The sequence below is a fragment of the Fukomys damarensis genome, unplaced genomic scaffold (assembly GCF_012274545.1).
Source record: "Fukomys damarensis isolate Sample0158 unplaced genomic scaffold, DMR_v1.0_HiC HiC_scaffold_19, whole genome shotgun sequence".
NCBI classification, from domain to species: Eukaryota; Metazoa; Chordata; class Mammalia; order Rodentia; family Bathyergidae; genus Fukomys; species Fukomys damarensis.
Window position 1 is genome coordinate 28,689,150 of NW_022900931.1, and position 15,743 is coordinate 28,704,892.

General features: G+C 47.6%; 1 protein-coding gene across 1 annotated transcript in view; it reads right to left on the bottom strand.

The window, feature by feature from the left end:
• Positions 1-10,672, bottom strand: part of Tspan9 (tetraspanin 9) — a 157,708-nt gene extending 147,036 nt beyond the window's left edge. Inside the window, exon 1 of the mRNA XM_033765595.1 lies at positions 10,471-10,672. Within this exon, the coding sequence (XP_033621486.1) occupies positions 10,471-10,540 (70 nt within the window). The 5' untranslated portion in view covers positions 10,541-10,672. The remainder of the gene's footprint in view (positions 1-10,470) is intronic.
• Positions 10,673-15,743: the final 5,071 nt, after the last annotated feature.

Here is a 15,743-nt window from a genome sequence, read left to right on the forward strand (position 1 = left end):
TTTTTTTTTTTTTTTTTTTTTTTTTTTTTTTTGGTACCAGGGATCGAACTTAGGACCTTGCACTTGCAAAGCAGGCACAGCATCACAGATCTACATCCCTAGCCCCTGTGATCACTTTTGTGCCACAAGAACAGAGCTAAGGAACTGCAATACACAATGTACGTTCTGCAAAGCCTAGGACATTCACAGTCAGCTCCTTTACAGATGAATATGCCAAAGAGATGGGAAAGCAGGGTAAGAACAGAGAGGGTCTCTCTCTTTACCCACAGAGCTATGCCCCATGACGAAGGCAATGGGGGTCCAAAGTCATCAGTGGGGATCAATGCTACTATGTACGAAAAACCTTCAGTCGTGTGAGTGCACAGAGCAAGGGGACCTGTCCACCCACACCAGGGTCAGGGAAGGGTCTGACTCTGTGCCTGGTAGAGTAGGAGGGAGCAATGTCCAAAGCCCTAAGATGAGAGCACGTGGCACAATGAAGGGTTACAAGAAGCCACTGAGACCACAGGGTAGGGTGAAGGGCAGGGCTTGTTCCTGCCAGTCCAAGAATGTGGACCATGGAGAATGTGGGCTGCGCCTGAGAGCCGCCTGAGAGTAGACTGTGTACAAATCCTGTGCCGAGTGACCTGGGAAGATAGAAGGTGAGGGAATTCAAACCAAAATACATGCACTGATCACCAAAAAAGTGCCTATTGCTTTCTTTATCTAGTGTTATACAGGGCACAAAACAAGAAAAAGATGCAATCTTTAGACTCGAAATGGAAAACAAGTTGAGAAAACAAGTCCAAGTCCTCCTGATGGCCTCTTGACTACACTGGACTGGGTCCTGCTACTCAGATATAACTCCATGGCTATTGCCAGACACTGTAGTTTGGATCTTGCCTGTCCCCTGAAGGTCCATGTGTTGAAGGCTCAGAGCCAAGCAGCAGCACTACTGGAAGCATAATAACCTTTAGGAGGTGGGGAGGAGAAGGAAATTAGGTCCCTGCAGTGTTCTTGCAGGGGACATTCCAGGAAATTGGCCCTTTCTGCTCTGTCTGCTTCCTAGTCACCATGAGATGAGCAGCTTCACATCCCAAAGTTCTCCCTGCCACATGCTATCTTGGCACAGGTTCAAAAGCAGCAAAGACAGCCAGCCACAGGTCCAAACCTCTGAAACCACGAGCAAAATTGGCTATCTTGACATAGTGATGGAAGCCAAATGATGCAGAGGTGCTCACCAGGACTGCTCCCCCCGGCAGAAGTACACCTCCCACATGCTCCCTGCTAAGCCCCTGAAAGCCCCCCTCCCCACCCTACAGTCCCTTCTCTAACCCACTGACCTCCACCTTTTTTGTTTACTCTTTGACTGGCTTTTAGAATGGACTCTGAGTTTATAGGAGGATAAGAGCTCTGTTTTTCATTGCTGTACTCCCAGCACTAGAACCTGACAGAGTCAGCTCTCAAGAAATATTCATGTAATAAATGCAAGCACAAGACGCCTAAAGAAAAGGTAAGGGCTACATGTTCTTGACTTGCAACCTTGAATGAATAATTTGTACAGCTCAGTCCCTTTATTTGTGGAACAAAAATAAATACCCTCTCTGTGGGTAAATACGGTAACGTACATAAACAACACTTACTGTTATTGAGGTCATCTTGTGTTGAGGGTTTTTCTGCAGTGCAATTATAAGTAAAGTGAGCCTGCCCTATCTGTAGGTTATGCACCTGAGGCTTCAACTAACTATAAATTGAAAATATTCAGAAAAAAATTGCAGTCCTTCTCTATAAGAGGCCAAAGTCATCACAACTCCAACAGGCAAGGCCTATGGAATCTGGAACAAAACCTTAGGTGCATCTAGTCATTTTACTGAGCAAGAAACTAAGGCATAAGGTGACAAAGGGGCCTATGAAAGGCCATACACACAGCAGCATGTGCCAGGGTTCATACTTCTATTCTAAACTAGAGACTTCTTATATGTTCATTTCATTGCTCAATAAAAATTAGAAGTAATTAGGCTGTAGGTGTAGCTTAGTGTCAAGCATTTGTTTTGCAAGGACCTAGGTTTGCTCCTCAACACTATCGATAGAGAGAGAGGGAGGGAGGGAGGGAGGAAGAGGAGACAGAGAGACAGGCACACACACTCACTACAGCCAGAAAAATAAGCCAGTATGAAGGAAAGGCAACAGTGTCCCCACCCTTGGCCAGAACAACATCCCCCATGTAACAGCCTCGCAGCTACACAGTGGCTGACAGATTAGCACAGAGTTCGAGCCTGCCAGACCTGGGACTATGCACAGTTTTGCTTCTAAATCTGTTAGTGATTCCCTCAGTTGCTTGCTCTCTCCTTCTGTACACTGCCCTAGGTACCGTATCCTGCAACGAGCATGCACACAACATGAGCTTCACTTCCACGTGGAGCTCATGAGAAACCCAAAGGTCTATGTAAAACCAGGCAGATGAGCGCAACACTGGAATACATTTTGGCTCCCCAAGAACACTCACATTTACCTCTGCTGCTACCTGACACCTCACCAAGTCAAAAGCAAAGAGACTTTTTAATGCATAAACCCAGAAGGGCTGATAACCCAAGATAATTTCAGAGCTGGAAGGTAGAAGGATAGATGTTAAATGACTGAAGAAAGTGGAATCCTAACACTTCGGCATCCCAAGTCCCCAAAATGTGCAATCAGTAGTCTCCAAAGGGCTGCAAACAGATGAATCACTCAAGGGTCTGCTTCAGGCCGGGCCACCTCATCTGTACACTCCACCCGGCTCAGCCAGGTAAATAGTCCTTCCTCAGCCCAGCATTAAATCAGGAGTCACCTTTTTCTTTGGCCAGGGTAAAGCAAGGTCTCTGAGCAGGGGACATAGACACACCTTTAAGTTGAGGTACAAAGGCCCCTGGCCGACTTCCTTGTTTCGCTCCTGAACACATGGATCTCTAGACCTTCTGTGTGGATAGGAAAGTCTTCTTTAGGCAATCTCATCGGCCCAAGAAAATATATCTGCAATACTAACTTACAGGTTCCTAAGCAAAACAGAATGACCAGGTCATCTATGTGAGGCACAGAGTACACACACATACACACACACACACACACACACACACACACACACACACACACACAGAGCCAAACTCCTGTTACTCGTTTACTTTTTGTTTTGGGTTTTTGTGTTTTTGTTTTTGTTTTTTTTCCACAATACTGGGAATGGAACCCAGGGAAAATCTACAACTTGATCTACGTTCTCAGCCTCTTTAGTTTTTATTTTGAAAGAGGGTCTCACAGCGTTGTCCAGTCTGGGCTCAAATTTGTGATTCTTCTACCTCAACTGTCCAAGTAGCTAGGACTACAGAAATATGTCATTATGCCCAGACTAGTCACCCTTTACACAAATACTAGCAGATTTCCAAGGATCGCTATACTGCCAAAGAAATCCTGTTATAGGAAAGGCAGGAAATACAAACATGTTATAGGAAACCATGAGCATCAATCCTCCCTCCCCAAAATAAAACTATCATTAATATCTTTGGAGAAATAAGAGATGAGACTATATCCATGAAACTGAAATAAGCAACTATAAAAGGGGAACATTCAAGAAATTCTTAGAGGTTAAAAATATACTACCTAATATGAAGACTTCAAGAAGGCAAGAAGATAAAGTGGAAAAAAATATACAGGAAAAGAGAGGAATGAAAAACATAATAAAATTACAGATCCAACCCAGGAAATTTAATATCCTAGTTCTAGGCCTTCCAAAAGAATTAAGGATAAATCACCAATGAAGTGATTTAAGAAAATTTCCCAGAACTAAATCATGTATGTTTCATAATGGAAAGGATCCACAGTGTGCCTTCCACATCAGGTAAAGTCAATCCATGCTAAGGCAGTTATGTGTGACACTTCAGGACAAGAGGCAGAGATATTTATACAGGACACCAGGGACTTCAGGGGGAAATCATGCTACCTACAAAGGATTAAAGTCAGAATGGTATCAAACTTCTTACCCATAGATCTGGAATTTAAAGGAAATGCTTTAAGCTATGTTTTAAGCACACACACACACACACACACACACACACACACAGAGAAAATCCCAGTTTAAATCACATACCAAGCTAAAATATCAATACAAGGTGAATCCAGCATAAATACCTTTTTCAGATTTACAAGACCCACAAATATTGGAAGTACCTACTACGTGGTACACTGAATCACCCCTTTTTGCAAATGCCAAATTACTTACTGTCAACCCCACTGGACTCCAGGGTAGAGGCTGTGTGCTCTTCATCTTGGTACCTATAGCACACAGGTCAGGAGTAAGTTAGGCACAAGGTGCTGTCGGGTTACTTAGGAAAGGCACTCAGCCAGCAAGGAGCAAGAGGCGGCATGTGACTGAACCCTGAGGTCAAAGGTCACAGCACAGTGCTGTGCAGGCAGTGACAATGTGTGCAAAGCCCTGGGCACCCTCACAATACACAGGTACTGACCACCACTAAAAGTCCTAGTCAATATTTGAAACCGGAAACCAGAAACAAATGAAGCTATGCTCTAGTAGTTACATGATACTTGGTTTCATTTTAGCCACCTTTTTTGGAACAAGGTAACATACAAATAAATAAAGAGACAACCACAAGTATAAAGCAGGGGAATACTGAGGCAAACATTCCCTTTTCCTAGAGGATGTCTAGAGACTTACACAGAGGGGAGCCACACTAACAGGAGGCACACAAAGACCCTGGAGGGGCCATGGGGTCTGGGCTGGTGTGAAGGGTTCTCTGTCCTCCGCCCCTCTCTCCCAACCCCTACATGGGAAAGCCAGTGCTTCAGAAAGACCCAAGCCCAGATAAGGGGACACCAAACAGGCCAGGAATACAACCTGTACCTCCCCCATCCCCTGCAACTCTGCCAAGACACTCCCAGGCTGCACGCAGATTTTCATCTGCCAGATTCCCAGGCCAGAAGGGACAGTCAGGGATGAGTAATAGGCCAGCCCCTCCCTGTACCTCCTGTACACAGATTTATGGGGGCAGCTTTACAGATAGAACCCCCACCTCACTTCCCTAGAGGGGCTGCTGTGTGTGCACATCTAATTGGATTTCACAGCCCCGTGGTGACTGTGTAACTGACTGCACTATGGCAGAAGCCACAATGGTGACAACAGCAGGAAGGATTCTGAAATAATAACAGCGAAAGGCCATATGCTTTGCCTCTGTGGCTGGTAATCCATGAGGACCTGAGCAGCCAAGGAGGAGCCTTCCCTTCCCTAAAAAGCAGTGCCTCCCACCCAGCTGTACAATGTGGCCAAGGGCTGGACTCAGGACGGTCTGTATCCAAGGTCACTGGGACACACTGGGCCCCAGCTACCGAAGCCAAGGCCAGGCCGGCACTGCACCGCAGGGAGACACTACCCTCTTGCTCCCTTCAGAACAGCCAACTTCCACCAGCTCTTTCGGCGCTCTACTTTACGGGCACTGTTAGCATTTTACACATACAACACCTCTCAGCCTGGACAGCTCAGAACACCAAACTACCTGTGTCACTCTGGGTCCTCAGTCAGAGCAGCTCTAGTTCTCTCCTCTTTTTTACATAAAAGGGGTGCACTGAAGCACTAGGTGAGGTCTGGTACTACCAGGAGTCCAATGTTGCCAGAAACCTTCATGCCAAGTCAGCTAACAACCCACACTGAGGCCAGGGAGGGCAAGTGCCCTGGTAAACTGGGTACACATGTGATATGTGTAAGCAGGTATGTGGCAAGCCCTGCGCAAGAGGGCACATGTATGCCACGTGTGTGAGTGTATGTGGAGGAAAAGGGAAGGCAAGAGAGAGCACTGTGACCAGGACATAAGTATGCATGCAAAGTGCATGTGCACTGTACCGTGTGGGCAAAAGCAAGTGAGTGTGGGTGTAAAACAAGCATGTGTAAGAACATGACAATGTATGTTAGTGTGCCATGGGTATGAGTATGTCTGTATCTGTGTCTGTGTTCAAACCTGAGACCGCTGCTAGGTTAAGGACAGCAGGTGAAGGACCCCGCCTTTCCCAGATTCAGATGCCACACTGCATGGTGAACTGGAAACCATAATCTCCAGACCCAGAGCCCTCGCTTCTCCCTCACCTCACCTGTTCCTCCCACTTCTGAGGACAAGCTAAATCCAGGCCTGGGCTCCTGCATTCCCTCTCTTGCTCTACCCCACCCTCACTCTCACCTCAATTTTTCCATCCCATAACACTTTTTAAAGACAAGGAAAAGACCTTCTTACTTACTGCCTTAGAGAGCAGTAAATATGAGGATTACGGAATGACATCCTAAAAGTGGTCTGAATGTCCTGGGGGGAAAGGGAAGATAAACTACAGTGCCTTTCAGCTCAGGCCTCCCTCAGAAAAGAGGGATGTGCTCTCCCCAGGGAGGTCAAGGCTCATCTGCCTAGGTCTCCACTCCCTGCCTCAGGCGCCGAGCCCAAGTACGTAGCAACTCAGGCCTCCAAGTAGCAGTGCTCGTCAGACAGCCAAACACAAGGACACAGGGTCCTCGTGGGCCCAGAGATGCTGCTGCCTGCAGATGAGGCACAGATTCCATTCCCCAAGCAAGCTTCCCCACCTGGAAGCAATCTGCTCTTCCTTTCACTAAATAAGCAAATTAAAGGAGGGGGCCTAACCCTCACCCCCTCCTGATGACCAACTGGACGTCTAAGAGTAGCCAAAGAACAGGACAGGGTCAGCCTTATGGCGCTCCAGTTGCTGTTACTGTCATCCTCAATAATCCATCCTTCTGTCCTTGGAAATACAGGCAATAGGCCAGAGCACTTTAGCCTCAGACTGACAGCCAGGTCCACCACATTTTACAAATAAAATGTTCAACCTCTCTGAACCTCTGCTTCCTCCTCAGTACAATGGAGATGAAGTTGTAAGGATTATATAAGATGTGCACACACAGAGCACATTAGTCAGCTTTTCTATCACTAAGACCAAATACTAAATACCCAAAATTTGAAGGAGAGATTTATTTTGCCTCAAGGTTTTCAGAGGATTCAGTTCACATCTAGCTGGCTCCAGGGCAGAACAGCACAGTGGAAGGGCCTGGCAGAGGAATGCTGCTTACCTCATGGCAGGCAGGAAGCAAAGACAGAAGGCAGGAGTCAGAGACAAGAATGCACCCTTCCAGGTCACACTCCTCCGATCAGGCCCCACCCCAGCAAGCCCTGAAATCATCACTGGATGAATACACCATCCAACTATGGCAGGTGGCAGTACAGAGCCCCCTGATCCAATCACCTTCCAAACACAAGACTCTTGGGGGACATTTTAGACCCAAACAGTCTGCACCATGCAAGGACTCAGCAGACAATAGTGCTTATTATCCCATGGCAGCACAGTGACCCTTCTGAGTGTAAGGCAGCTATGTTGCTCCTCTGTTCATATTTCTGCAGCACCCTATGCCATAAACCTATAGGCCTTGAGATGGTCCTCAAGGCCCTACACGATCCACATCCATGACCTTTCCCTGGCTCACTTCACTGCAGCTTGACTGGCGTTGAACAGCCTCATGGGCCTACCTCAGGGCCTGTGCTTTTCCTTCCCCCAAGATACCCATGAGGCTCACTCCCTTTCCTTCCACCTCTGCATGTCCCCTCCTCAGTAACACCTTTGGCAATCCTTGCCTCATCCCATCTTCTAGTCCTTATATCCCTGTTCTACTTTTCTACATAGCTTATGGTCACCATCCATTAACTACAGATTTTAATTGCTTGCCAACCTTCTCTCCACCAAAACATAAGTTAATGAGGTTGTGGGTTTCCTACATTCCTGCACCTCTAGAGCTTGACCCAGTGAGGCCCTCAGACTCAGACCTGTGTAGAATGAATGAGTCTTGGGACACCTGGAATGAACCAAGCACAGGCTGGGATAGGAAACACAAGACCCAAGCCCCCACTCTTCCAGTCACGAGTTGTCAGTCCTGTGAGACTCCATAGTCTCCCATGACAAGAACAGCCTTCATCCCAGCCACTTCTCAAGGTCTATGAAGAGACAGCAGGGCAAGATGACATCTAGAAAAATGCTTTGGTGCTTGGCATGGTGGGAAGCCCTACAGAAAGAGAAGTCTTTGAAACTGTCTCCCAACAGCACCCCATAGGCCCCAACTTTCAGTCTTAGGCTGGAGCCAAGTGTGTGCCAAGGGACTATACAGCAAGCTCTAGAGTCAGTTCGTACCTCAAAGAAGCAACAGAGTCTGGTCTGAGGTCTGAGATGGGCACAAGTCCTATCCACCACTGAACTGCAGCCTCAGGTGCCATAAGTAATGTAAATGTTTAGCAAAAGCATAAATGGACAGATCCCATACAGACAGCCATGAAGAGAATAGAAAGACAACCAATAAAAAGACTTCAATACTAGCTGAACTAAAACAGTGTGCAGACAACAGCAACTGTAGATAAGGATGACAAAAATACTGACTTTACAGTCACCCTTCCATATCTGTGGTTTCACATCCAAGGACTCAACCAACCACAATCAAAATTATTTGGGAAAAAAACTGCTCTGTATTTATTACAAAGTTTTCTTGTCATTATTTCCTGAACAATATAACAGCTGCTCATTCAGCATTTACATTGCAATAAGTATTGTAAGGAACCTAGAAATTATTTAAAACATACAGGAGGACTGTGTAGGTTATGCCATTTGGTATAAGAGGCTTAAGCAGCAGCAGATTTTGGAATCCTGGGAAAAGCGGGTTGGAGGCTTTGGGGCCAATCCCCCAGGAATACTGGAGGACAACTGCATTTTTACTATAGTCACATCAAAGGCAAGTAACCCCCACAGCAGACATCGAGGAACTGAAGACAGCCGAGGGAATGAACACTTCTGGAGCACTCTGTCCAGCGCATGCATCTCCGGAAGTAGGCTAAAGGCCAGCTGGCCTCGGTGGCAGAGCACTGCCTAGCATACAGGGCCTGGGCTTGATCCCAGCCCTGAAAAAATGAAAAGTAACAGTAGTAGTAGTAGCCAAAATACTGCAGATTATGACATAAAGTGCTCCATCATTATTAGCTGTAATGTATCACTGTGTTTATTATTGTCACCCCCACTGCATGGAAGAACCTGGAAATCAGGAGGCAGAACACTTAGATCCTAAGACACCACCCTAGTGTGGGACATAGCTATACTCTCCTTCCTCGGGAACCAGCCCCAGCCACCTACCTTCTCTGGGACTTACTCGTTCGGTCAACATACATTGGCCCTGGGACTGCTTTGTGCTTGAAGCCCTTCTAGACACTGGACATGCAGCAGTGGACAGAGGCAGCAATGCCATTTCTCCTGAGCACTCACTCCCTTTCTGATATGAGCAGACTCTGCAGGGCCACATGCATCCAGGCTCCAGCCCTCTAGAAACATCAGCCCTCAAATAATGTGGCCTTCATACTCTTACATAAAATAAATCAGGCACACTGCACTGTTTTTCTGGTGTGAGAAACTGAAAGTGGAAATAAGGACTGAGATGCATAATGGATGCTGGGAAAATGGGAAGAAAGCATTCAAATGGGAAAGGGAACAAGGGAAAATGGAGAGAGAAAGGAAGGGAAAAAAGTGAAAATAGAAGGAAAAAATGGAAACCAAGCTTTTGTACACAGAGGCGGGGTGGGGCTTGAGAGGAGAAGGGGGTAAAATAAAACTTATTTTAAAAAAGAAAAAGAAATGGAAAAAAATAATGTGGTCTTCACCTCCTGTGAAGAAAGGATTCTGACCCACAAAGGGTTCAGAGCTTTGCTGAGAAAGGGTACCAAGTCCGCAGTCCTCAGGACAGTGCCAGCTTCTCTGTGCCCTGCCAGGAGCCCCTCTTTATCACTCCTCTGCAGAGCTGTTTCCCATTCTGCAGAGAAAGAAACTGAGGCTTTGCTTAGGTGAAACTTGTCTTACAGCCAAGTTAAGGACCAGAGTCCTGAACCCCAAACCCAAGAGCATTTCTCCATATCCGTGGCCTTGGCTGGCTGGGCCACCCAAGAAGGAATGAGGAGCACAGGCCAGGAGAGGCTGCCAGAAGCTCAGGCCCTTTATGGAGCTGCCAGGCTCTCACTGCCTGGCAGCTTCTCACCCCAGGCCTGCTTTCTGCATGGCCCTCACCCCAGAGCCCAGCCAGCTATGACCCTGGCCCTGAGCCCAGCCAAATGCAGGAAAATGAGAGAATAAGGCAGGTGCCACCAATTTCCCTAACAGACAACCAGGATAGAAAAGTTAACCAACAAAGGCTCCTTCCACAGAGAAGTTGGGCAACTCCTGCATGAAACATGAAACTATGCCCTGCTGAAATGGCCCCTTGGCTTATGACTTTCCAGAGCGGACCCCTTTATGTATCTCTTCCTACATCAGAGCAGCATGCCCACCCATCCTTCCTGGGATGGGAGCTGGACTGCAGCTCCTTGCAGCTGTCCTTAAACGGGAAAGGGCAGGTGCTTCACATCTCCTGAGGCCCCTGTTAGCACCAACACTCACCTGACCCATATTGTGTGATGCAGTCTTTGGGCCTACGGGGTGTAACACCTCCTTTCAAGCTTCCAGTCATTGAGGCCCCAGAGCAAGAAACCTGACAGAGAGAAACAAGCAAAGGAGCAGGTAGGTCCTGGGCAGCTGAGTCTGCTTGGGTGATGTTCAGGAGCAACTGCAATGGCTGGGACAGGACTTCAGGCTGCTGTGGAGAAAGGTGGGAGATGGTGACCGTGAGGGAGCCAGTCATCTCTGTCTCAAAGGCACTTGTGTTCAGACAGAGGAGATGACAGGACAAGGCACTGACACAGGGGCCAGCCTGGGCAATGGGATGCCTGGGCCATTCAGACCGCTGCCAGGGTGATAAGAAAAGAGAGGCACAAACAGGCAGCAGCTAGTCTGCAAACCCCTAAGGAAAAGCCCACATAAGCAAGGAAAAAGGGGTATGGAGTTCCCAAAGCCAAGGCAAGGAGGCCATTCCAGGTGTGTCTTCTGAGTGCATGTATGTGGGTGTGCACTCACACACACAGGCGGGGGTGGTCAATCAAGAGGCTCCAAGTCAGATACAGACTTAAAGTTAGGTAGAATGGTACTGTACTGGCCTCCCACCCACATTTATGATCCCAAACACAACACCCTCTTGGGCTGAAGTCACTCAGCCCTGAGGAGCTCACCCACCCCTATACCACCCAGTCCTCTCCTGGGCGATTCCTAGTGAGGAAAGCTCTCCTGGGATCAGACCCAATTTGCGTCCCTAAAGCCCTTCACCCATGGGTCACAGGCTTGGCCCTGAATATGCACATGGTGGTCAATCTTGATTATGCCCCCTCCCAAGCACATCATAAAACAGTTTCAAAACACACACACACACACACACTTCCATCCCTATGCACTGTAATTCCCACTCTCCTAGTTACCTTCCTCTAGATGCATTCACATTTGTCAGTGTCCCAAAAGAAATTTAAAAATTCAAGGCTGCAGATATTGTCTGAACTCTGGTGAACCAGACCCACACGAAGGCTGGGATTGTGGTTCAGTGGAAGAACACTTGCCTAGCTTTTGTGAGGCCCTGGGTTCCATCCCCAGCACTGGCAATGGGGGGGAAAAAACTTGGCAACCACACAGCATGATTAGTTTATATATCCCTTCATTAATACTCATTTAATTATTCAATCAATGAACATTAGCTGCCAGGCACTGCTACAAATATAAGAGATACGGAGAAAAGTGTCATATCATCTTCACTATGATGAGACAGCCAACTTGGAGAGACAAAAACAAAGCCAGAAAAATTACAAGGAGAAGAACATGTTATTACTGGGGTCTTATGGGGTTCTTAGCAGAGGTATCACCCTAGTGTAGAAGAATAACTCCAGAGCACAGTGATGTCTGAGATGAGCCCTAGGACAATACAGGGCTCCGCTGGCACCACCGTGAAGTCTCCGGGTCTGGATCTGCCTTCCCACCTTGAACAGCTAAGGGACTGCACAGAACACATGAAGAAGTCTTCAGACACCAGCCACAGACAGCAAAGGACTGCTATCACTGAGATAGAAGAGGTGAGCTGTACGAACACCACTGGACAGAGCTGGGTGGCTTTCAGATGGAGGAATCCAGACACAGTCCAGATGGAAGAATCCAGAGTCCAGTGCTCTCACCAAGTAGGGAAGACAGCAATGAAAGCACACACAGGATTTCTGGGGCAAAATATAAGGGAGGAGGGGCCTGCATAGAGATTCACAGAGGAGTCCCCTGGAATGCCTGGCTGATCTATACACTTGTTGGGTGAAATTACACAGGACAAAAAAGAACACTGGAAAGCAATAAGCCAAACCATCTGCAGAGAGCACACAGACCAGGAATTCACATTCCCCACAAGAATGGAGGGCACTCATAAGACACAGAGTGCTCAATCAGCCTGGAGAGAAGTATTGCCTTAGCAGTGAGGCTAAATTAGCCCTAGACTCTAAGACCACTCTGGATCTAATCTTAAAAAGCAAACCTCAAATGTGTGAAACTGATCCCCAGTTGTTTAAATGCATGCCAGAATAAAGTCCAAAACTATTTAAAGGAATAAAACAAAACCAACTAGCCATCAACTTAAAATTTACAATGACCAGCACCCAATCAAAACTTCACAGGCATTCAAAGAAGCAGAAAAATGGCCTGTAACTAGGAGGAAAATCAATCAGCAGGACATACAGGGCTACATAGTTCAAGACCAGTCTGATCTGCATAGCAAGACCCTGTCTCAAAAAAAAAGAAAAGTAAATTATTAACAAAATAAACCGTAACTGAACACATTTTCAAACAACTAGCCTTTCAAATTTGCTAAAAATACACAGGTAAGAGATAAAACAACGGAGCTAGCACAGTAGTGTGTGCTGGTAGTCGCAGCTGCTCCAGACTGAGGCAGGAGGTTCACTTGAGCCCAGGAGTTCAGACAGCACAAACACACAACGCAAATAGGGGAGGCATTTCAAGTGAGGTGGATCACACAAAGAACAATGAAAAATGAGAGACTACAGGGAGAAGAGAAGGAGGGACAGCCACAGTAATCTGGCATGGCAAAAACAAGGACAAGGTAGCTCTAACTGGGAAAGGTGAGGAGGACTGGAGTCAATGTCAGTCCCAAGCAGGTTGTCCTCAACCACAGACAACTCAGCTGAAAAGGGGTTCAAGGACAGACATGTACAACAAAGACAAAGACAACAGAAACATCCTCTCATCAGAGAAGGTCTATCTCTGCAGCACAGGAAATGACAGAACTCAAACCAGAAAGGACCCAAGGACTAAGGCCCTCCTATGACAGATGAACACACCTAAGACATGGAGCAGTGACAGTATTTGCACAAGGCACCGGGTCCTGACCCGCAGCAGGCTGCTCTTCCCACTGACCTACTCTGTCATTACAGTTCCTCTGTGCTCTAGCATCCCTGCTGCTCTGGACAGTGCCGGGCATCTGAGCGTGTTGACACGCACTTGTCTCCACATAAGGGGACACAGCTGCCCAGCATCGCTGCGCTTTAACTGCCATGGAGTGAATAGGTGTTCGGCACCATCCTCTTCGTGTGCACAGAGCAAGCAGTGATACTCCAGCTGACTGTGGGACAGAGAAGGGGAGGAGGGGCCAGCACAGCCTGAGGATTAGGCCAGAGCTGCCCCTAGCCAGTCTTCAGTTTGAAGAGGACACAGAAGCAGGAAGGACAGTCAGAGAGACACAGATGGACCCACCAACTCCACAAACAGTGACTACCAGGCAGCTCCCTGAGAAGCAGGATGCGGAGCCCACATTCCCCTAGACTCCAAATCCTGCTCTTATCAGACTGGCCCTGAGCCAGGCCCTATACTTGCCCCCCTCCTCCCAGAAGGCACAGGAGAGGAAGAAGAAATGGTACCGAACTCTCCTTCTCTCTTCCTCCCCCACCAGTCACCCTCCCTCAGCCCCAGCTCCACAAGGCTCTGGGCTGGGTAGCACCTCTTCTGGAGGTTAAGAATGAGCAGATTCCTGGGCTATTCCTGGAGCCTCGATTTTTATCATCCTTCCATTCTGGTCAATTCTGAGAGGTCAGAGGCTAGGAATGCCAGAGATCTGAGCCTGGCCCATCAAACTCAAAATAAACCCACATGTGACTCTCTCAAGTCCTCAAGGATTTGGTCATCTGTGGCACGTGTTTTCCACAGATCCCATCAGGTCCCCTCTATGCAGGGAGCAGCCAACCTCCATGGGAGCTGAGGAAGTGGGCAGCAGGCCTAGGTGAGGGTAAAGACACGGAACGCAGGTCAGGATCTAGAAGCCTGGGTTGAGCCACCTCTGCTCAACTGCCCAGGGCTCCTAGGAAAAGTGGCCTCGGTTTCCCCAAGTGTGCAACTTCCAAGCAGTGGCCTCCTCCTCTCTCAAGATCGAAGGGGCCTTGCACATGCTTGCAAAGAGACCTTGTGCTTGCAAAGTAGGCAGAGGCACCACTGAGCTAAATCCCCGGCCTGTTTTTTGTTTTTTTTGTTTTTGAGACAGCGATCCTCCTGCCTCAGCCTCCCAAGTGCTGGGATTACGGGCATGCACCACCACCCCTGACTAATTGAATATTTCAAAATAGGTAGCAGAAAGGAATTTTAACATTCCAAACACAAAGAAATGATAAATGTCTGAAATGACAAATATGCATTTCCCTGATCTGATCATTATACATTGCCTACATTGTATTAAAATGCCACACAGTTCTCATAAACATGCAAAATTACGTGTTAATTATAAAAATAAAATTATAGGAGCTGGGGTGTAGCTCAGTGGTAGGGTACTTGCTTAGCATGTGCAAGGACCCTGTGTTTTTGTCTTGAAGACAAAGAAGTACTCATGTCCATCAGAAACCACCAGCAAAGGTGGCAAAGTCCTGTTTGGCATTCTGGGAATGGGGGCAGGGATGGCTACAGATCTCAGGAAAACAGGGCCACTGGCCAGCCCTGCCTGCTAGGTTTACAGTGCAGCAGCAGCTTGGCTCTAGTGCCACATTAAAGTGCCTTGGTTTAAAACCACCAGCAGCAGCACAGGGCACCTCCTCGTGCTGTTCCTGTAAAGTGCCACCATCGCCCTGTGCAGGCTATGAACATTTCCTAGTACAACCAGCAGCAGAGAAGGGAGCGGCGTGTCCCTTGAGTCTTTACTCTGCTGGGAACTGCTCCTTTGGACACGATTTGGGGCAAGCAGGGAAAGAAACCAGGAATCTGGCTGGCTCAACCCTCCAGTAGACCTCAAATGCCTTGCCAAGCTGCCGCTGGCAACAGGCTGCCTCTCTAAAGGGTAGTGCCATTTTACTGTCCTCATAGGGACATTCAAATCTGTTAGCTGCAAGGGACTTGGATGAGCAGTAGATAAGTCGGATCATGGAACTACTTTTTTATGTCCAATTAAATGTGACTATAAAGCAGTGAGACTGCCCAGCTGGATCAAGCAGGTGTCTCCTTTGGATTATAAACAGAGAGCTCTGGCTACACCTGAAATAACCTTTGCCCTGCCTACTTGGCTTACTGCCTTCCAGGCCCATTCCTACTGACAGGAAGCCATGGGGCTGGATCTGAGAGGTGAGGAGAGCAGGGAGGTGACTAAAGACCTAGATAAAACAGAAAGATAGTCCATAGCCACACACAAAAAGGGCTGAGGACCTACCTAACCCTGCACCTGGCTGAAGCTCTCTTACTGCACAGAGCACCTACTTCAAAAGGCATCTTGAGGAATCAAAGTGCTCAATAATTACTTGTTGATTAACTGACTTTGTAAAGTTTGG